The sequence below is a fragment of the Emydura macquarii genome, unplaced genomic scaffold (assembly GCF_026122565.2).
Source record: "Emydura macquarii macquarii isolate MOO-44397 ecotype Brisbane River unplaced genomic scaffold, CSIRO-AGI_Emac_v2 contig_1644, whole genome shotgun sequence".
In the NCBI taxonomy this organism is placed as follows: domain Eukaryota; kingdom Metazoa; phylum Chordata; order Testudines; family Chelidae; genus Emydura; species Emydura macquarii.
Genome location: NW_027131781.1, coordinates 6,563,381 through 6,585,069, shown reverse-complemented (window position 1 = coordinate 6,585,069; position 21,689 = coordinate 6,563,381). Strand labels below are relative to the sequence as shown.

The following is a 21,689-nucleotide window of genomic DNA, read 5'->3' as shown; positions in this document are numbered from 1 at the left end:
AGGCTACTGGAAATATAGCTTCAAGGAATGATGGCAGGTTAAAGCTATATGGGCTTTTAGAAAATTCTCTCCACATCTTAATTTGTTAAAATTGAAATTTTAAACATAAGTGACTTGATTCTTTATAGAATCTGTTTGCATTTCTCTCAGCATGGGCAAGGAAGAGAGACCAGTCCGTCTCAGTTTGTTTCTAGTATGTTTCATTTTTGGATTCTCATGCTAGCCCACTAGTGCAAAATCTCGGCTCCAAAGGCCCCAGAGGACTAGTTTATTTTATTTTATTAAAACTCCACCAGATTTTAACCAAACTGGACTAGAGAATGACCCCATTTCTGTGTTACAATACAGCAAACAAAAGTAAAATATTATGCAAGTGACTTAAAAGATTGGTTTCACTGAAATAAAATATTTCTTTCAATTAGGAAAAGGCATTTGACGGATGTTCTGTGTCTTAGCAAAACATTCTCACGATTTGGCGCATTGGCCATTTCCATAAGTGGAGGTATCTAGACATTTTACAGATCTGGGGCCTAATCCTGAACACTTTATTCAGACTTTGTTCAGGCAAAACTCCAGTTCATTCCCCATTAAGTAAAGCATGCACTTGCTACTTTTATAGCACTTTCTATCTTTGAAGCATGGTGCCAACTGTTAAACATGCTAACCTTTGGTTCACATTAAGCAATAAAAATACCGTTGGGAGTTACTTGGCATAACCTCGTGACTTCTACCACAAAGTAATTCAAGTGAATGTGTCTTGCCGGCATTGGGAAATACACATGGGAATCAATGGGGGGAACTGGTTACAAATGGTGGCAGGATGTGGTGCTGAATACAGAATGCATGATCATCTGAGGTATTTATCTGACTCTTATTACTGTAGTATCTGAACAACTCACAATCTTTAAGGTATTTACCGTCACACAAACACACTGCAAGGTAGGGCAGAGCTATTATCCCCATTGCAAATGTGGAAAACTGAGGCACAGAGAGGCCAAGTGACTTTGTCGAGGGTCACACAGGAAGTCTGTAGCAGAGAAGGGAATTGAAACAAGGTTTCCAAACATCCAGGCTATTGCCCTAACCCCTGGTCTAGCCTTCCTCGGGGCCCCAAAAGAATGGCTCTTTTCTGGGGGGGAGACATGCTTAAAAGCTGCTGGCAGACAGAGACGTTCACTCCTTTCTCACACAAAATGTCAGCTGTTTGCAGTGGCAGTTGTGGGCTACAGGCGCCCAGCCCTGCCCAGCCCTCAGAGAACCAGCTGGGCTAAGCACCAAAGTCTCAAAAATTCCTGTATTTCTTCCCAGCTGCTCCTTTTGTCTCAATGAATCGCCCACTCCCAGTTTTGTGCCTGCTCCTTATAGTGGAACAACCACGAGGTTTAAGTGTTTGTCACGTGAACTCCCACGCCTTCTTCCAAGGGCTCTTGAAAACCCACCTGTTCCACGAGTCATTCTAGCTGCAGCGACTACACAACGGAGCAAACACTGAGGGGTTAGCACGGTAGCCGCTCTTGGCTCTTTAGCAACGTCTGAACTATGAGCTAGGGGTGCAGTTCCTAGCTCGGGTACACGTCGCTAGCGTGAGCATAAATCGCAATTAGCTGCAGCAGCACAGGCAGCGTTGACAGACACAAACCTGCCTGCATCCCGTGGGTGCGTACTTGGCCCGGCTAAGCTACACCTCTGCTGGTCCCACCCACGCTGCCATGGCCACACTGCTAGTTATACTCACAATCGTTCAAATTCACTATGCACACCTATGGCACTAATGTGCGTGTATAAACACACACACACTGCTGTGTACCAGAAACACAGACAGATGCTTAATGAAAGGGAATGAGATCACCTATGAATCTAATTTCTGTAATGGAGAACCAAAGGGGAAGCTGCTTTAATGAGCGCGCCTACAAGGGTTCTGTCCTCTAGTCCACAGAGCAATAAACTGTTAATTGATAAGTATTTTAATTTCGAATCAGCTCTGTAATTAGTGCCCGTTACTTGGGCGCAGGAAATGCTACCTGCTGTAAATTTGGGCAGTATTAATGGACTGTGAAAGGCAATGTGGCATTAGATGATAATGTTCTTGTTTTGCAAGCTGTACAGTGCATAAATAAAGGCGTTCTGGCAGATACATTAATTGGAATAAATGCTTCTAGTTCCATCCAACTAAAAGAGAGGTTGCTGTGAAGGAACTCATTTTGAGGGCTTGCGTTAGAAAATCCAATTATCAAGTCATTATTTCTAGCAACTAAGTGACAGACCATCATCTAGGAAAAAGATATTTTCCTAGACACACTTAGTCAGTGAGTTAGTCACCCTAGACTCGTTTGCTAGAAATATGTAAGTAGATCTTGCTGTAGGGTTCACTGGTCAATGAAAAGCTGCATTTATCAAGCATATTAAGAGTCAGATTGCAATCTCGAGCAGTTGCATGCATCTAACTTATCTCTTGCCTTGGATCTCTCTGTCAATCATCTAATCTGTGTTTTGCCAGCATTTCAGCCATCAGCAGAAGTTTAGACATCTAATGTGGTCTAGTAGTTTAGTGGGTTTTATTCCCAGCTACGTCACAGACTTGCTGTATATTCTCTGACAAGTCACCTCTTTGTACCTAAGTTTAACCATCAGTAAAATGGATTTAGTACTTACCCACCAGTTTGAAATCCTCAGATGAAGGTGCTACAGAAGCATAGAGCATAATCGTGGCCTTCATGGATCTTAAAAAGACAGTTCACTATGGATGCAGGCGATACCCCCCTTTTCCCTAGAGTTTGGTTCAGAACAGATTTTGCATAGGAGCTGTTAATAAATTTTGCAATTGTGATTTTTTTTTAATGTGATCGCCTTTAAACACACAGAACTTTTTCAAACAGGTCTTTCCTCACCCTAATAAGCAAGTCATTTAATCTCTCCCAGAGGTGGTTTCCTTTGCCATTTTAAATGTTCAAAAACCATCCATTTTCACTGTAAAATGCTGTAATTACCATTTTCCCGGCACCTATAACTCCACACACCATCTTGTATCATATCTGCCCTGAAGTCACTGCTAATGCATCCAGTGGTGGATTACGGGCTGACAAAAAGGCCCTTAAAACAAATCAAAGCTCCAACCCCCCTCCCGCACCCCTAGCTATTCAGCAAAAGTGCTCATGGTACTGCTGCTTCTTAGCCCTCCAGGCAGACCACAAACCCTCTGGCAGAGTCCCAGGGGCACATTCCAAACCCAGGTATGCAGATCCATGGATCCTGGCTTCATTCAGCCTTGATCATATTCACTCTGCACGATTCGTATGCACAGTAATTTGCGCGTTAAAAGGAAAGCCTCACGATGTGCATTTGAGGGCAGGATAGGGCCCATAGCCTAAAATCCATTACAATATTATGATATTTTACCAGATTAAGAATTTTAACTGGCTCCCAAGATTCCAAGCTCATCTGTTTCCCACATGGTTTAGAAACTGGGTCCTTGATTGTCAGCCACATTGCAAGTGGCTTATGAGAGTGCATGATAACAGTAACACACACGGTTCAAGACAGGGATCTACTATCAATTACGTCGCTATATCCTCCACAGAAGTTACCAGGCTACCTCGTTTGGAAAATTACACCATGCAAGATTAAAATAAAAGAATTGGGAGAGGAATTTCAGGTTTCATATATGGTAGATAAAAGACAATAAAGCAAACCCTACTCCTGACTGAGGATATGAGAAATGCTATGCTTCTTTATCCCTCCTGATGAATGATCTTGCCTCAATAAGCACTGAAATTCAGTCACACTGAGAATTATTCACTTCAAATGGCCTCAGTTTATAGCACACCAGCATGTTAACTACTGCTGACATAACAGATTTATATGAGCAACTGCCATTTAAAATGAATAAGTGTTTTTATCCATGCCCCATTTCATATTAATTACAAATCAGTAATATCCCCATTACTTTTATATATTACATAGTAACTGGACAAGCACCAAGTTTCCATGAGCTCAAAAGAGGAAAGATGGTTAGTGGCTAACATACCATCTGGAAAGACACAAGACTTGGTTTCTATTCCCAGTTCTGCCACAGATTTCCTGTGTGTGACCTTGGGCAAGTTACTTAGTGCCTGTGCTTCTGTTTCCCTATCTGTGAAATGGACCTACTACTTCCCTGTGAGGCTACTTTTAGACCCTAGAATGGACATTCCCATTAAAGATGTAAGCTGTATTTACATAATGCAAAATTTCAAAGTCTCACAAAGGTGAGAAAATACACATTTCAGGAAATGATATTTTGTCTCTGGTTTGTAGAAAATTCCTCTAATGCCTTTCAAATTAAGTCGGGAAGCCTACATATCAACCCAAAAGCTTCATTAAAATAGTTCTGTCTGGAATAGTTCATTCCTTCCTGACTCTTTGTTCACAGTCCTGTCTAGTCTGGTGCTGAATTTACTTTCATAACACTTTGCTGGGTGTAGATCTTCTGTGCTGAACAAGTCTGGCTGTCTCAAAACACAACTAAAGTTTACACCAGACAGTGTGCTACTTTATAAATGTGGAACTGTAGGTCACCTGCTTTCACCATATCACTGTACTTAGATTTGTGATTAACATCTAGAGCCATAGTAATCAGCCATGCTCACATCTTCACAAAATTAAAGTTTTACTGTGTTCAAAATCAGAGTGCTAAAAAACCCAGTGTTTAAAGGGACAGTGCCGATTTGAATTATGTTGACTAATTTAAAAAACCTGCCAGTTTCTGATAGCCCAATCTTAAAATAATGTGTCCTGAAGCTTTCACAAATATTTTATTAAGGCAATTTTATATGGGGTTTTCTGCTACCTTGCTCATCTTAAGACGGAGAAATAGTGAATCTGACCCTATGCAGAGTTATCACCACATGAATCACATAAACTAATGACAGAGAATTCTTTTTGCTAGCTTTTTCAGTTTTTCTACTTTTAGGTGGTTTTATAGTTATAGTACAGATAAAACATTCAGACAGGGAGGGATTTTCAAATCTCTTTAAATGTTCCAAGTCTCGAAGTGTGTACTACACAGAACTCACACAAACCTATACATTTGCAAACAAATCCAGATAATAAATGAGAGGTTAGTGTAATGTGATTTTTTTTTAAATCAAAGTAAAATATGGCTACTTCTTACATATCAGCATGACGCCTACCTAACACAGATAATGTAATTCTCAGAGAGGAAAAACCAATCTCCGTCTGATAACTTTATGTAGACAGTAAATCTTACAGACACACGTACAATGGTCAGTTATCAAGAGAAAGCTGAATGCAGTATATACTAAGCTGACATCACTCTCTGACCTCAGACGCAAAATAAATACTGCTGTCAAGATATTCTATTTGTAAAAACATTGTTTTAGGAAATATTTGGTACATTCGTAATAGTTAGTATCAGGTCACAAATGCAGAAAAAGAAACTGGACATGTACAAACACAGAGCTGGATCCTGGAGCATCATGCAACCACTTTGCAATGCACCACTGGCTGCAAAACCAATGTTCCCAGCCCAAGACAGCTGCCACTGGTGTAGACCTTCCCCTTCCTTCTTGATGGGAATCCCCTGCCCTGCCCTGAGCTCCAATTTGAGCCTTTTAGACCTAGGGACCAGCTCTGCATATAGTGGCCCCCCCAGGGGGGGAAGGGCCAAGGTCAACTTTGATCTTGCACACCACCTCCCCAGACTTGCCCTTTATGCTATGTGGACCTAGCGGAGGATCTGGCCCATTGTACTGTACTTAAGACATATTCCTCTTGTCAGCCTACAGTGCTATACAAGTCAGTGTTCTTTATCCACTGATTTTTATTTTTGATAACATATATAAGAACATTCAGATTCTTCCAATTTGGTTACTGTTTTATTTATAGTGTTTTGTTACAATCACTGTGCCCGAATATAAAAATCCCCTGTCAAAAATTGTAATTAAGATGATCCTGCTTTATCCTAGGAGAAACAGCACTTTTCCTCTTCAGTAAAGACACATCGGTCTCTCAAGTCCAAGCAACAAAACCTATTGCAAATAAAACCTTTGTGTGAGGCAAAGAGAATTCCTCTCTTCCAATAGCACTATAAATAAATATTGCTATTTTAATCTGTCAGAGAATAAACATGCCCCGATAGTTTCCACACAAGTTTTCATTCATTTTAAATGAAGTTTTTCTTGAACCCTTGACTAAAACATGTCTGTACAGAACTATTCGCGTTCTACTTCAGCATCGCTCGGACAAAACCAGCAGCTCCCATTTCAGTCTTCTCAGGCTCACTCATTACTCAAAGAAACAAAACTAAATAAATAAGAATAAATGGAAAGGGGGCCATGAAGGTAATGCAACTGGAATATAACCAAATGTTTCCTGAGACCCCATTTCCAGAACTTTGGTACAGATACAGTAAGTTGTAGATCTCCTATCATTAAGGCACGTGGTGAATATAACAGCGTATAAACCAGCTTGTTCATCCTTCTGTGTCAAACATTCTATTCCAGAAGTACAGGAAGGCCGGTGAGTTGCTGGCACCTATAACAATTAGCAGCAGTAGATACATTGTCATCATTATAGCAAAACGATGATTGAAAAACCAAGAGGATTGACTAGAAGGCCTGTGGAAGGAAAAAAAAATGCATGAATTACATCAAATATAATCAAGTCATTAAGACACATTTATTATGTTTTATTATTTTTAAATGCTCTTGCAAGCTTTGGTAAAGATTGTCCTAGCTACTATACTTGCGCTTTTATTTGCTTTGGGATCCCTCTTTGCTTCCGATCAGTGGAAGCACGTCTGGCTTTTGCATTTTTTGTTTTAGAGAGAGATGTGCAAATAAAATCTCTCTGTCTATCTGGCACTGCACCATGCTCATCATACTGGCCAGCTGAACTCTTACCTCCTGTGCTGTTTCTGTGAATATACTAATAAGTATTTAACTCGTAAAAGCTGATTGTTTGTGACAACGAAGTATTTCTGTGGAACGTCGCCCCCTTCGCTGTTTTTCACTCTCGCTCTTTTCCTGTCTATTTCTTCTGAATCTGTATAGGAAAATAAGAGGTTTTCTTGGAAATGGAAAGGAAAGCAAAAGCACATATATGACAGTAAAAGAGGCTGGTCAAGGCATAGGACTTTGAGTTAGGAGACAGGGTTCTTGTTCCTGGCTCTACCTCAAATTTGATTGGTTCCTGTTAGCATTCCAAAGGGGACTCAGAGTGGTCTTAAGGCTACACCAGCCCCTACTGGTCACTCCTGGCACGGCGGTACTATGGGTTGTTGGGTGGGAAGCAGAGAAGAGGCATGTCAGAATTAGGACAAGGCAGGCCTAGAGCACAATGCTCGAGGGATTGCAAACATCAGAAAGGATAGAGAAATAATACAACAGAACCTAGAACTGTGGGGGGAAAAACAGCAAAATGAATCTAACTACTAGAGAATAGCCTTGTTATGAGTCTAACATGCATAAATACAGAATGTGTATTACTCCTGCTGTGACCAGAATACCTTGGCTTGGGTTCACTTCCAGTACAAATGAAATTACTCTGTTTTATGGAACATGTTTTGTTATAGTATTGACGCTACCTTAAAACAAAAGAGGATGCTATTTTGGTTTCTATACTAATATAGCTGGGTCCCGCTCCTAGAATGATCAAGTTTTATTCTTTCATTTTTGTAGAAAGCTTTTGTAGATTTGCTAATGGGTCATCCAGAAAAGGTGCCCCCAAGTCAGTTTCTGCAGGAGGGAAACTAGCGTACACACGAGTACATTCTTAGCATATACACAACCTAAGACCTGAGGAGTATTAACAGACTAACTCACTGTCTAGTTGTAATTATTTCTATACACTCACCTTTCTTCTTCACTTGGCATTTTACATCTGGATGATCGATAATCTCACAAACAGCTACACAACTAAGGATAGGGCCCAAAACACTGCGTTGCCATCCAAGACCGTGAGGGCTATAAAGAAGAGCAAGGCTTAGATCACTGGTAAGGTAGGTACCTTCGCCAAACAAGGATGTCTGAAATAGCACAAAGGTAAATCAAGAGAGACTGCATCAGATCAAACACGCTGAAAGTTCACAGTGAAGAATAATACAGCGCACTAATGCTCTTTCCTTTCCAAATGCCAGCGCATTGTTTCCAAAAGCATTCTGGAGCTTAAAAACACAGCAGTGAAATTCAGAAATCTTTGATCTTAAACTCCTTAGCGTTGGCCTACACACAGATTTTGTACCAGTATAACTATATCAGTTAGTGGTGTGACTTTTTTTTTTAAACCAATTAAGCTATACCAGTATAAACACTTTTATACCAGTATAACTGCATCCACACTAAAGAGATTAAATATACCAGCATAGTACAAGCTGTACAAAGTGGTACAACTTTTGTGCATGGACAAGGTCTTAGTGACATTTAGAAACTTGCTTTGCAAGGGAGAAAAGTACTTTTCAAGTATGAATTTCTTCCAAATACAATTGCTTTAATAGTTTAGGAATGTAGCATTTGCCACCCCATCTAATCTAGCGCACGGCCTCCCACAGTAGTCAATGTGATCATTCATGAGGGTGGAAAAAAAATGGAAATGCACTATGCCAACTGTGCTCTCCTGGGAAGGTAAAGATTCTTTCTTGCCCTCTGTTACCCTAAAAGTGTGGGCCTTTTAACTTTTTTTTTAATGTCAACTTTGGTGCTTATGAAAGTGAGGGAGTAAGAATGTGGGGATGAAATTCAAAACAAGTCTCTGCTTCACACGTGCCCAGACTGGTAGTGATTACATGTTTTTACTGTCTGGCAGCTATGTGACAACCTACATGAAAAGAAGTGATGGTCCCAGTTAGTTTCTATCAAACAGGTGTGCACATCCACAAAGTCCCACCAAATGACATCCTTGTTAGCAGTCCTGGCAGATGATAGGAACTCACAATTGGCAGGTAGTTACTCACCTTTAGAGGTGGGCCAGGATTGAGACCTAGGCAGAAAGAGCCTACACTGACCATGTTCCTTCTTCTAGAGATCTTTCATCAAACAGGCCAGCATTGTTCAGAGACACTAAATTCATCTCGTTTGTTTGTTTGTTTGTAAAGTGAAGGATGGCTACAACCAGGCATACTGGAGAAAGGACTATAATTTAATATCTATGTTTCACAGCATCTGCATTTTTTAAACTCAATCAGCATTATCGATCCCAGTACAATCACATGCATAGTGCTGTGTTGCCCTCAAAGAAAACTAATAGCAACATCAAATCACATTATTTTTATCCCTATACCAGTTTGTACATATGTTTAAAACACCCATCAGAATTTGTAAATGAAAAGGATGAAGCTGTACGTTAAGGTAAGAAATAATGGAAACCTTACCCTATTTAAATGGCAATGTAAACCATTGTGCAGTATGGAATGGAAGTTCTCAAGGCGACTCCCATGGAATGCATAGATAAGGTTCCTTTCTCCCCTGGTTTCATCAAATTTGGCATTCATCTGATCACAATACACTATTTCAAACAAGAAGTCAGGAGTAGGAACAGCAACACTTGACATTCCTATCAGTTCTTGGATCTTCTCATACTAAAAAACAGAAAGGAATCTTAGTGTTATTTTTAAAGGTCTAGATTATTCACTAGAAATTTGTTTAGTGTTTCAGAGCCTTTCCTGGTTCCTTTATATATTTACCTATGTGCATTTACAACTAGCTATTAATACCCAGCTAGCTGGTAATCATGGAAGATCAAATGGATTGTGGAAACTGTAGGAGAGTTTCTTTTCCCTCTTCCCCCACCCCCACAACTTCTCTTGCCCTCTTCTCCCTTTGTTGCTCCTCTGTGAATATTTGCGATCATTGCTGAGTGGTAAGGATATTACGTCAAAGTTAAATCTCCCCCCACCTCCTCTCCCAACAGTGGGACACAGATATCAGAGTTAAGTGGATGATGCAGTGAGAGGGAGGAAAAGAAGAGACACATACTTTTATGGTATCATAATCTCAACACACAAACAAAGCTATGATATAGATATAGTCATGAGATATGTTCCTTGAAAAAGAAAAACATGAGGAACTAAGACATTTTTATCATTTCCAGCAACATTCGCAACTTTCTTAGGTTCTTACACAGTCCCAATTACTGTAGTATCTGAGTGCCTCACAATGTTTAACACATTTATCCTCAACATCCCAGTGAGGTAGTGCCCATTTTACAGATGGGGACTTGAGGCACAGAGAGACTAAGTGACCTAACCAAGATCATACAGGAAGTCTGTGGCAGAGCATGGAAACAAACCCCAATCTCTTGCATCCCAGGCTGGCATCTGAATCACTTAGACCAGGGTAGTCAATAGGCAGACTGTGGGCCAAATCTAGACTGTCAGATGCTTTTGAATGGACCCTGAAATCTTTCAATTTACTTGTTGTTGTTATATTTTCTCTGGAGTCTGGACACTGACTATACCTTGACCAAGAAATTTGGACCTTGACAAAAAATAATTGATTACCCTTGCACTAGACCATTCTTCCTCCTCAACGTTAGGTGTTTTCTAAACAGAAAAACAGGGTAGGAGTACCACATATACACAGAGTGGTCAAGTGTGATTACCCATACATTAGCAATATAACATTTTGCTAAGACAAATTTTTGGGGTTTTAATAGGAAATGATATATATATTTAAAAAAAAAATTTAGTCACCACTGAGTCATTTCTTTTGCTGCACACATTCCTCCTTCTGTTCCTTGTCTATTTAGATTTTGAGCTCTTTGGGGTAGGAACACTGTCTCTTCTTTCATCTATGTTTATCAGAAAGTGTGTTCACTCGACCTACTTTTCAAATCTTTACAATAAACAATCCTTAAATTCCAGGTCCTGGTAATCACCTGCAAGTGGTTGTCTTAAACAGCAAACTCATGTCATGACACTTCCATAAGAGTTTGAAATCTTACCTCCTTTTTTCTAGTACTTTGTATGGTTAAGAATTTAGATGATAAAATCCAGCTAAATAGATCCCATGTCCTTTTATCTGTGTCTGGAACAGACTCTGGAAGTTCCTTTAAACTTGGCAAAGCATTTGTATCTGCAATCTGACATAAGAAAGGTGTTTAGCATGGTTTGCTTTTCTTCATCATGACGATTAAACAGAGACCTCTAGTGATGAGGAAACAATATTTCACTCTAATGGAGCGCTCTGTGCTACAAGTGAAAAACAATTTCCAAATACAAGAATCACTTCTGAAAAACTTGCATAGAGATTACGTGGGGAAATTTGTCCTTTGTTCTGACATGCAACACTGAGTACTAGGTTTGAGAAAGTTACATGTCATCTATAATTCTATGATCTATATTCAGCAGCAGCATCCAGGGAGTATGCATAAGAACAGTCAGCCAAAACATCTCAATGTGGTCACCACATCAACATAGAGGCAATATCTGGAGTGTTACAACTGTGACCAATATTGTAATCCTATGCAATATCTTTGGGGACCATGCCATATTAAGTTATGTATCACTGTGGACCAGGGATTATATGCAACACCAGAGGGGAGGATTACCGCTACTCCTCCAGAAACCAAAACAGTGGGGAGTGATTAAGGTGACTCACTTAGGTTGCAAACACTTCCAGAGATGTCACCTCAAGGAGGCTTGCATATAATGGTTCAAACTGGGTTTTCCAGAGACCATAAGACAAAAAAAGGGGTTTTGATCTAAAAAGCCTGCCTTTAAACTGACTCAAGGCCTTCTTTCTGACCCAGCAAACAGGCAGGACCTTCTGCCCAAGGGGATATTCAATTCTTGTTGAAAGGTTGGAAAGACTTTGACCGACTAAGGCCCCATAAGACTGATAGGAGGTGACTCCTGGTATGTTTCCTATGTGTTTAAATGTGGTTTTATTATTTTTATTGTTTTCTCTGTAATATTTTTACCTTAAGAAAAATATTTGCTTAGAAAGAACTGTTTGGTAACTTGTAACTGCCGGCAATACACTGTTTATAGCCTCAGAGAGAAAGCAACACACAGGTGCTGGCCTTTAGGCAGACTGACTTTCTGGGGATATCAGAGTGTAAGGCAAGGACTGTGCAGTCTTAAAACCCCAAGTCAGAAGTGAATGGGACAAAGGTCTCTGCCCAGAGACAGGTGATGGCTGGAGCCCTGAGATCTGACTGGGCACTCCTGGAGTGGACAGCCGGGGGGATAAAGGTGCAGTTACCCTGACACTATGACAACACTTAGACAATTTAGGAATACTTAGGCAATTTAAAACACAAAATGAAGAGCCAACTATAAGATTTTCACTTTGCATGTAGTGCAATTATTTTACCTTTTATATCTTTTCGATCTTTCAAATTTAGACTTGGAAGCCTACATTTATCATTTAGCTTCTAAATGGTTCTAAACCTAGATTCCTTAATCTGTGAAACACTTACTGCATTTCAGACTTGCGAAATTTTACTTACCCACTTATACTGGATAAATAACATATTTTTTTTTATCATTAACTGGGCAAGAGCAGGTATTTTGCTTGAGCTAGTAAATCTACATAGCTTTGCAAAGCTGCTTTAACTCTTTAGCAATACAGAAAACAACATAATCTACATTCTACAGGTTAAATCAGAAAACCTGCTTTACAGCTTCCACACAATTTAGCAAAAAACTTTCAGGCCAGGGACCTCACTTTTATGATTGTCTGTAAAGAGCCACGGAGGCTTTGGCCCCTCTTTAAAAGATAACACAGTAAACACAGTAGAATGACTGCTTTTTTTCTACTCTTACTTTTTTTTTCAATTTTATTTTTAACTTCCAAGGCTGTGTACATAATTACGCTGCATTTATTTGGAAGGACACATTAAAACAGTGATTCGCTCTCTACCTCATGCAGATGTCTGTCTGTCTCTGCACATGCTCAGTATGATGTTTCTGTTTATTCAACACCACATGCCTGAAAAGGTGTTTTCCTCCAACCATTCAGAAGGAAGTTCAGTTCACCTTTGGACAGAGACCACTTCTGGAAAGTTTCCTCCCAGAGGGGAATTTTTCAGAAAGTTGTGAGTAGTTGAAAATATTATAAGGGCAGCTGTTCTGCAATTTTAACTACTGTACAGTGTTCAAACACACATACATACAGAAGACATCCTAACAGCCTCGTGTGTAGTTAGGAAAATCCAGATTGGGTGATAGGATTAGAAGAATTACTTTTAGCCATTTGTCCTTAACAAGGACCAAGTTTTAAAATTTATGCTCGTGCCATATCTTGCCACCTCAGGGAATCTGTCTCTCTCCCTGGTGCGTACAGAAAACCAGTTTAATTGAGCAGGCTCCAGCATTAAGGGCTCGAAGCAGCAGCTGCACTGAGCAGGGAACTCCTAGTGAATCAGAATCTTTCCCCAAACCTGAGAGGACAAGACAAGCTTACAGTGCAGGAACGCACTATGTGGAAGTGGTAACCCTCCATTGCATCTCTGTCAGTCAGTCAGAAAACAAAGGCAAGGTAAGGTGAGCCTGCTAGCAGGTGTGTTAAACCTGGAGGTGCCAGAAATGCGGTCAGCCCTACTCAAGTGGATAATCATGTTAATAATACTTAGCACATTTCATCTTTGAGGCACTTTATAGATATTAACGAATTGCTCCTAACAACACTCCTGTGAAGTGGCATCCAGGCCATAAATAATGAAAGCCAGTGCCTTGTTTATAGGATCTGTGTTGTGGGCTTTGTTTTTATGTGGAACTAATTACAAACCTGCGCTGGAGGAATACCTGTTGCTTTTCCTCTCCCCTCCCCTCCCCAGTCCCATGGTATCAAACCGTCCCCTCTGCCGGATAACTCACCAAAGCATCAAAATCCTTGCTCTCCTCCTTGGCATAGAGGCCTGGGAAGGGTCTGAGGACTGAATCGCGCTTGTAGCTCTGTAAAGCAGAGACAAAGAGGCTGCACTTCAGGTCCGCAGCCAAGATGTCCCTCCTGATGGCCTCCTTGATCTTCTCCCTGAGGGCAGCATCGCTGAGGTTGGAGGGCAGCATTTCCAACGGGGTCTGTCCAGGGAACACACAGGGAAGCAGCTCAACAGAGGTTAAAGCCCTTCCTAGACATTCAACCTGGGGGTGCTGAAGGAAGGACCAGCCTGCCCGGCCCAGCTGTCCTCACGCCTCTGCTCACTGTCCCCCACTCCCCAGTCTCAGCCTCTTGCCAGGGTTACAGAGCAAGTGTCCTGGCCCCCAGCCCCTCTTCATCTCACTGCTGGGGCCCCTACACCCTATACTACCCTCCAGCCCCCTTTTCTCTCCTCTAGTGCCCCCAGACTGACCCCCACCACTCTGTATTGCCCTCTGTCTCCCCCTTACTGCCCCCCAGACCGGCCCCTCCCCCACACTCCCCCCAGCCCTCTGTCTCCCCCTTACTGCCCCCCCGACCGGCCCCTCCCCTCCCTTACTGCCCTGCCCCCCGCCCCATCTCTCCCCCCTGCCCCCGCCCGGCCCGCCCCTCAGCCCCCCGCGCTCGCGGTACCCAGCCCGGCGGGGCAGGCCCGGCAGCGCCCCCCAGCCCCTCCTCGCGGCCTGGCTCAGCGGGCGGAAGCCGCCCGCGCCTCTCGCCTGCCTCTGGCTGCGCGGCACCGCCCAGCCCCGGCCGCTGCCGGGCGACTCCTCCCTCGGGCCCGGCGGGCGGAGGCGGCGGCTCGGCAGCTCCTCGCAGGGCTGCGGCGGGGGTGGGGGAGACCGCCCCTGGCTCGGCTCTGTCTGGCCTGGATCGGGGGGAGCCCGTCGGCGGCAACACCCGGGCCCTGCCGGACACCCCCCGCCCGACTGTCTATCTGTCTGTCTGCCCCCCTTCCTTCTGTGCGCCCCCCCTTGTCTGTCTGTCCCCCCTTCCTTCTGTCCCTCCGACTATGTGTTCCCCACATTGTCTCTGTCCCCCCGACTGTCTAGCTGTCCCTCTTTCCTTTGCTTGCTTGCTCTTTCTTTCTCTCTCTCTTTCCCCTGTTCGCTCCTTACCCGCTTTCTCATTTCCTCCCTCTTCTCTCTCTCTCTCTATTTGTTTTTATCGCCCGCCTTCTTCCTTTGTCCTTAATGCCCCACTTTCCATCTACCCTCCCTGTCCTTCCCCCTCCCTCTCATTCCTCCCATTCCTCTTTCCTTCCCCATCTCCCTGTATTCCTTGCTGCCCTGCTTTCCTCCATTCAGTCGCTCACTGCACTCTTTTTCTCCCCCCTCCGTCTTTCTTCCCCTTTCTGTTCCTTGTCCACTCTTGCTCCAGCAGAGATCTGGGGGGGGGGGGGGGGGTGGCTGGGTAGGTGTCTGTACTGTCCCAAGCTGGGATCATCTGAATGAAGAAACGAAAGAGAGGCGCTTCGCAGGGTTTCATGGGCGCCCTTTTATCTGTGGCAGAGCTGATCTGGAAATGTTCATTTTTTTCCTCTTGCAGATTTTCTTGGCAGAAACAAGAAAATAAAAACAACCAGAGTCCTGTAGCACTTTAAACAACTCTCGTTGTTTTTGCTGTATACAGACTAACACAGCTACGCCTCAAGAAAATAGAAGGTTTGCCTTGAAATCTTCAGCAGAAAGCAGATACTTTCCACAGCAATTTTAATTTAGTCAAAACCCCAATTTTCCATCACAAAATAGTTTGACCAGCCCTAGCCGCTACCCAGGGTGTGCTTTATAACCCCCATCCGCAGAGGATGAAAGTCTGTGACCGTGCTCAGCTAGAGAGCCTGGCTCTTCAGCTCCAACCAGTGTGATCATCACACACGCTCCAAAATCATATCTTGCCCTAACAGTTATACCCATTGTGTTGTTACAGCTGTGTTGGTTCCAGGATATTAGACAAGGTGGGTGAGGTATTGGTCCAATAAAAGATATTACCTCAACCACCTTGTCTGTCTTGTGATACATACTGGCCATTAAACCGAATCCTAAGTGAGCGCCTCAACCTCCAAATGCGGCAGGTTTGGCAGGGGTGGGATCTGATCTGATCTGAAGAAGAAACATCAGGCCTATTTGGACTATTGGATGGACAATAGCAAGCTAATAAAAAGGGTGCAGGACCTCCTAATACAGACAGCCCCACCTCTTTGGGAGTCAAACGAGACATGCAAGGCATTGCAGAGTTGTTCCTTTTCCCCCGGTTAGAAGTTTGCCTTTTTTTGTAGCGGGTGCTGAGGTGGGTGAAGGCCACGCAACATTACAGCGGTGAGAATGCACTGGTATTTGGAAAAGGGCTGATGTGCAGCAAGGTGAGCGTTTTTGTTTTTAAATCGTATAAATCTCATTGATTCCTATCTTGTAGGCATTAGTGCAGAAATAGGTCTGGAGGAGAGATCTCAGTGAGGAATGGGTTGTGGCTTTGGTTTATCAGCTCAGAAACGGCATTCCATATGTAGCATCAATTGATATAGGCTCTTGTCATGCAGAAGTGTCTTAAATGCTCAGAGAGCTTTAAAAGGCATATGTGCACAGTTTTTATTTAGGCCCCATCCAGCAATCAGATCTGCTCTTGGCCTGTCTGGAACTGCATTCTGGGGCCCTATGAATATTCATAAACTGATAAACATACTAGGCCAGATTTCCCATGGAATGTAATTTATACACCTAGTTTAACAGGACCGTGAGGCACATGAAATTCAGATTTCATAGGTGCACAGTTCATTTCATCATCCACCTACTCAAATGGCTTGGAAGCATTAAATGCATGAAGTGAAACACTCACAATATTAGGTATTATTGGGGATATTTTAGGTGCGGATGCACAGATTAGATTCATAAAGATTTCACAGTTGTGCACTTAATATAACTCAGTTCTCAGTTTTAAAGTTACCTTTAAAACACCTAAACATTAGTTGCCTTAAAAATTAACCCGTTGTGGTCTTTTCTCCCTGCTTGTTGAGTTGGGTTAATTTTTTCTCCTAATTTTCAGCAGTTGCATGATAGTGCTTGTTTTTCATGTATATTAATCCATACATATCGTGATCGTATCCATCTATATTAATCCAATATTTTGTAATCAGGCAAACTCCATGGACAGAAAATCAGTTCATGGTTTCAATATACAGTGGGAGTGCAAATGAAAAAACTTGAATACATGTTTGGCCATGTAAAATCTTCAGAGTTGTCCCCATGCTGCATACTATGGCTGTTTGGAATTTTACAATGACAGGGACTAGAACTTGGGTCTTCCTGCTCTAGAAGCACGGGCTGCTGTCACTTCAGCTGAAGGACAATTTTTAGGTGCTGTCCAAATTATAGCCTATGGCACACAGTTGAGCAGTTCTAATTCCATAGAATTGCAGAACCATAGATGTGTAGGACTAAAAGGGACCTCAGTAGATCATCTAGTCCAGCCCCCTGCATTCAAGGTAAGACTAGTAATAACTAGACCATTCCGAGAGGTGTTCGTCTAACCTGTTCTCAAAAGCCTCCAATGATGGAGACTCCACAATTAGCAAATTCATTACAATATCAAACATAAGATGCTACTAGGTACCCAACATTAGATCATGATTGATTTATTTTAAGATCGTTTTCCCTGTATAGATAATGGAATTCAAAGAAAATGTTCTTTGTTTAAATATCTATAGCTGCCTTTAAAAAGGGTCTTAACTGTTCTTAAATTAGCTATGTAAAATAGCTATACATCTTTTAAATTATGAGATTTTTATGGTCAGGGACTGTTTTGTTGGGATAAATATCCAGAGAGACTTTTTTTTCCCTAGATCATTTCACAGAAAATACATTTTTCAATAACAGCTTTGCAAACAAGACTTCAATATAACAACATAAAAATATTTGCTGCAGTCTGGTGTATTTGTTGGAATCTTAGCGATAAAGACCTTAAAGATAGCTGGGGTTTTAGCTTATCTAATTTACTAGACACCTCGATATACTTTTTCTCTTTAAAACATTATCCAGCTTGTAAGGATCATATTGTCTTTCTTTTCCTAACACACTGGTAATTGATTATTATCGTGTGGGGTCTTTTGGATGAAACCTTGAAATCAAGATTCTGACTGCTCTGCATGGACATTAAAAATCCCACGGCACTTCTTGTAACTGTAGGAGTTTGCCCTAATGTCACTGGCCAGCTAATTTTCTTAACCCCTTCACCCCCATTGTATGGCAGTGTATTGTGTGCCAGTCTGCTTGATTGCATTCCATTTGGTGCAGTGATTTCAGCATATTATCCATAAAATACTTTTGGATGGAAGGATGGGATGAGCTACTTTTAAGGGGAAGGCGTAGCTATCACCATCTAAAGATTTTTTTTTGGCTTGTGTAAATCATCCTGATCTGAGAATATGGGTGCGGAGACTCCTTTTCATATTTGCAAGGCCTTGAGAAGAGTCATTTTGCTTTATTTGATTCTGTGCTTTATTTTGCCTGTAAATATCTGATCTCTCTGACAGGCCGTTAACTACATCATTCAGTGATTCAGCTTGGGACGTGTTTATTAGCTTGCATTATATTAAATTGTTCTGTGGGCTCCCTTTGGAAATCAGTCATTGACTGTCGCAATTGGCTGATTTTGTTCACCAATATTTCATTAGACATAATCATTTTCTTATCAGCACTTGTTAAAGAACAATATAATACGACCATGGAGATGTCTCTTTCAATTTCTTCCTCTGAGTGAAATTTTACATTGCTATTTTGAACTTTTCATTAATATTATTTTCTTGTCTTCATTTAAAATATCTCTTGTTACTTACATGAGAAAAGGTAATCCTGTTTCATGACGTCTATTTTCAGCCACTCTCATGTCAGCATATTTTGATTGTTTGCAATTTAGGAGATTTGAGATTTACTGAGATTTGAAGCGATGGTGACCAGTCAGATTGAGTATACTAATGAGCACATCCTAACTGGATGCAGCCGCATTTGGTGATAACTATTAACTTCTGAGCCAATCGAATACCAGATGCAAATCTCTGCTTATTCATAGTGCACCAATGGTGAATAATTTGTGTTCCCTGGGCTTTTATCTACACCTGTCCTTTAAGGAAAAACTGTTAATCTTTTTGAAATTCCTGAGCATAAGGAAGACATTTCAGGTGCCAAAAGCTGCATTGATCCAATATCCGTATGTGCTATATAACAATCTTGGACAAGTGGCAAAATAGAACTGCTGATCTGAAGGACCAGTGTCTTTTTTAAGGTCTGATACCTCACAAACCACCAGGGCTGTGAGTGTGATGAAATGGTGTAGTGCACACTTGATATCTGCCAGCTGGCTGTCTGCTATGGTGGTTTGGGCTGTATTACATGGTTGGTAGATCAAGATTTAGGTGTACCTAGATATTAAGTTAAGGACTTAGCTGTGGGAGAAAGGCAAGTGTCTGTTTGGGGAAGCTATGAAAGAAAGTTCATCCTGGTGAATTGCAGAGAGAGAGGGAGAGTTTTCCCTAGAGGAGAGAATTATGCATCGTTGTGTTGGAGAAACCAGACATTTCTGTTGCTTCAGAGCCCATTAATACACCTTTTAGTTTAAATTATGCAGGAGTGCCTCTTTTAAAGAAAATTGAATGTAGTGTGTTGACTTGTTCCTGCCCCAAGAAATGTATCTGAGAATAGATATAAAATAACACTAGCAGGTGGTAGTTAATGAAACTGCTGAGAACATTGATCCAAAACTGATGGGTCATCTTTGGGATTTAAAATGGATGATGTTTCTATTACAGCAAGTTTTGTTGACAGATATCAATGGCTGTGACAGATATCGATGAGATAACATGTTTGTTATATTAAAACTGACTGAGGGCGGTGTCTGGTCAAACTCATGTAAGGATGGACTAAAACCCTATTCTACAAACTAGACATTGAAGTAGAGGATGGCGCTCTAAAAGCTTTTGCTGCTAAATTTAAGAGAAACCCTTTCCTGTACTGGTGTTTCTGAACTTCAGCCCATTGCACTGAAGTCTGTGAAGATGTGACGTCATTGATATTAAAAAGGGGCCACTACCATCCTGTAAGCGTTAAAGTCACAATTATTGAATTCCTCTTTCTGATTCTTAATTTTGGCATGAGACTTTTCTCCAGCTGGGGACGTTGGATGCTATCAGCTTCTTTTGCCTCTTGTAGTGTCAGTAAAACCACTGGTGCAACCGTCTGGTGGGCTTGGAGTAACAGGGCCTGATCCAGCTCTCACGGACTTTAGTGGGAGTCATTGACTTGACAGAGGCCTCGCTCAGTGTAAATCAGGAGTAACTCCTTTGAAGCCAAATAACTTTTGGCCCTTAGTATTTATTTATCTTGAGGTTTTAGCCTGCTGCCCATCACCGTTGTATCTGAACGCCTTCCACTCAATAGAATAGCAAACTCCTTAATGGACTTTGTGAAAACACTCTCCTTTCAGGGTCACAATTCCCACAACAGGAGGGATTGGGTGTGGAGGGGTTAGTTTTGATTAATTTCCTCATTATTTAAAACTTTGCCTCGGTAGCAAAAATCACCCACCGTTGCGACCACCAGTTAAGCTCCTCTAGTACTGAACACATTGGAAGCTCATGGTGCAAACGCCCCTCCAACTGCCGCTAGCATTTTAAGCATCCTGGCATTTAATCCAGCTCATAGTTGCTCTGATGGATCCAGAGTGACAAAGTTTTGGGCTCTGGAGGAATATTATAAATATAACCAACTAATTCATTCCTTTATTTAATTAAGAGTCGAAAGTATTGCTCTTATTTAAAAAATCCAAGATTCACCATTTGAGTCCTCGATCCTTTTTTTTTTTTTTAATAAAACCACTGATGTATCAGTGAATTCAAAACTTCTAAATGTTTTATTTCTTTTCTTATTTTTGCTCAAGTACATTCATTTTCACTGCCTTCTTCAGAAGGCTGAGCACCGTCTGGTCACTGGCTGTGGATTTAAGAGTCAGAACTCTAGGCGGGGAAGCAACAGATTTAGAAGCCCTGAACAGAGTGGGGTAGAGCCTTGACGCTCCTCCCCTGTCCCTGCATTCCTCATCTCCAAACAACCACAGACACATTTGCCCAGTGCTGTTTCCATCCCCGGCTACCTACATGCAATCAAAGCCCTCGCTTCACCTCACCTCCATCCCTATCCTCTGCAAGCCAATGAAGTTACATCAAGAATGAGTTTTGCCCTGTGTGCACTTACAAGCTTTCAGTTATGTCTTCCCTGCTCAAGAAGAGCTCTCAAAATATATTTCCCCTTGTTGATTTTCTAGATATATTGTCCTTGTTGGATAGCTGTGATTCTGTACAAAGACAGTTTTATAGAAGGTTCCTAAACTGACATTGCTCGTGGAAGAGATTGGGTAAAGTATTCGTATGGTTTCTTATGAAGTCAAAGATACAATATGTTAAAATACATGGGTATTCGAAATAGAGCGTTCTGGTGTCAGTCAGTGCCTTTTGGCATTGAAATGGTGGCTTAAATATCTTCATTTACTTCAAGTAAATTTAAAATTGATCTCATAGACCGGAAATGAGAATTTTTTCTCCTTAACTAGGGTTTGTGAAGGAAATGAATATGGGGAAGGGGAAATAGAAATACAATACTCCACGAATGTTTATAACTAGGGGGTTTCTTACTTGTTGGCAAGGGCCAGCTGTATGAGGTATATTTTATTATAGCACTAACCTTGACCTAAGGTTCAAAGAGAGAGGTTAGTTTGAAATAAATCAGTAACAGGGTCAGGTCACTTCAAAGGATCTAGCGCTGTGCTTGGGGATGACATGCTGTTTGT

At 41.7% G+C, this 21,689-nt stretch overlaps 1 protein-coding gene across 1 annotated transcript; it reads right to left on the bottom strand.

Annotated features, from left to right (window-relative positions):
• Window positions 1-5,860: 5,860 nt before the first annotated feature.
• PARP16 (poly(ADP-ribose) polymerase family member 16) lies at window positions 5,861-14,771 on the bottom strand. The gene is made up of 7 exons (XM_067555565.1): window positions 14,490-14,771; window positions 13,814-14,017; window positions 10,936-11,073; window positions 9,365-9,571; window positions 7,852-8,023; window positions 6,900-7,041; window positions 5,861-6,614 (listed from the first exon to the last, which is right to left on the bottom strand). Exons 2-7 carry the CDS (start codon window positions 14,003-14,005, stop codon window positions 6,470-6,472), a joined length of 996 nt encoding a protein of 331 aa, XP_067411666.1. The 5' UTR covers window positions 14,006-14,017; window positions 14,490-14,771; the 3' UTR covers window positions 5,861-6,469.
• Window positions 14,772-21,689: the final 6,918 nt, after the last annotated feature.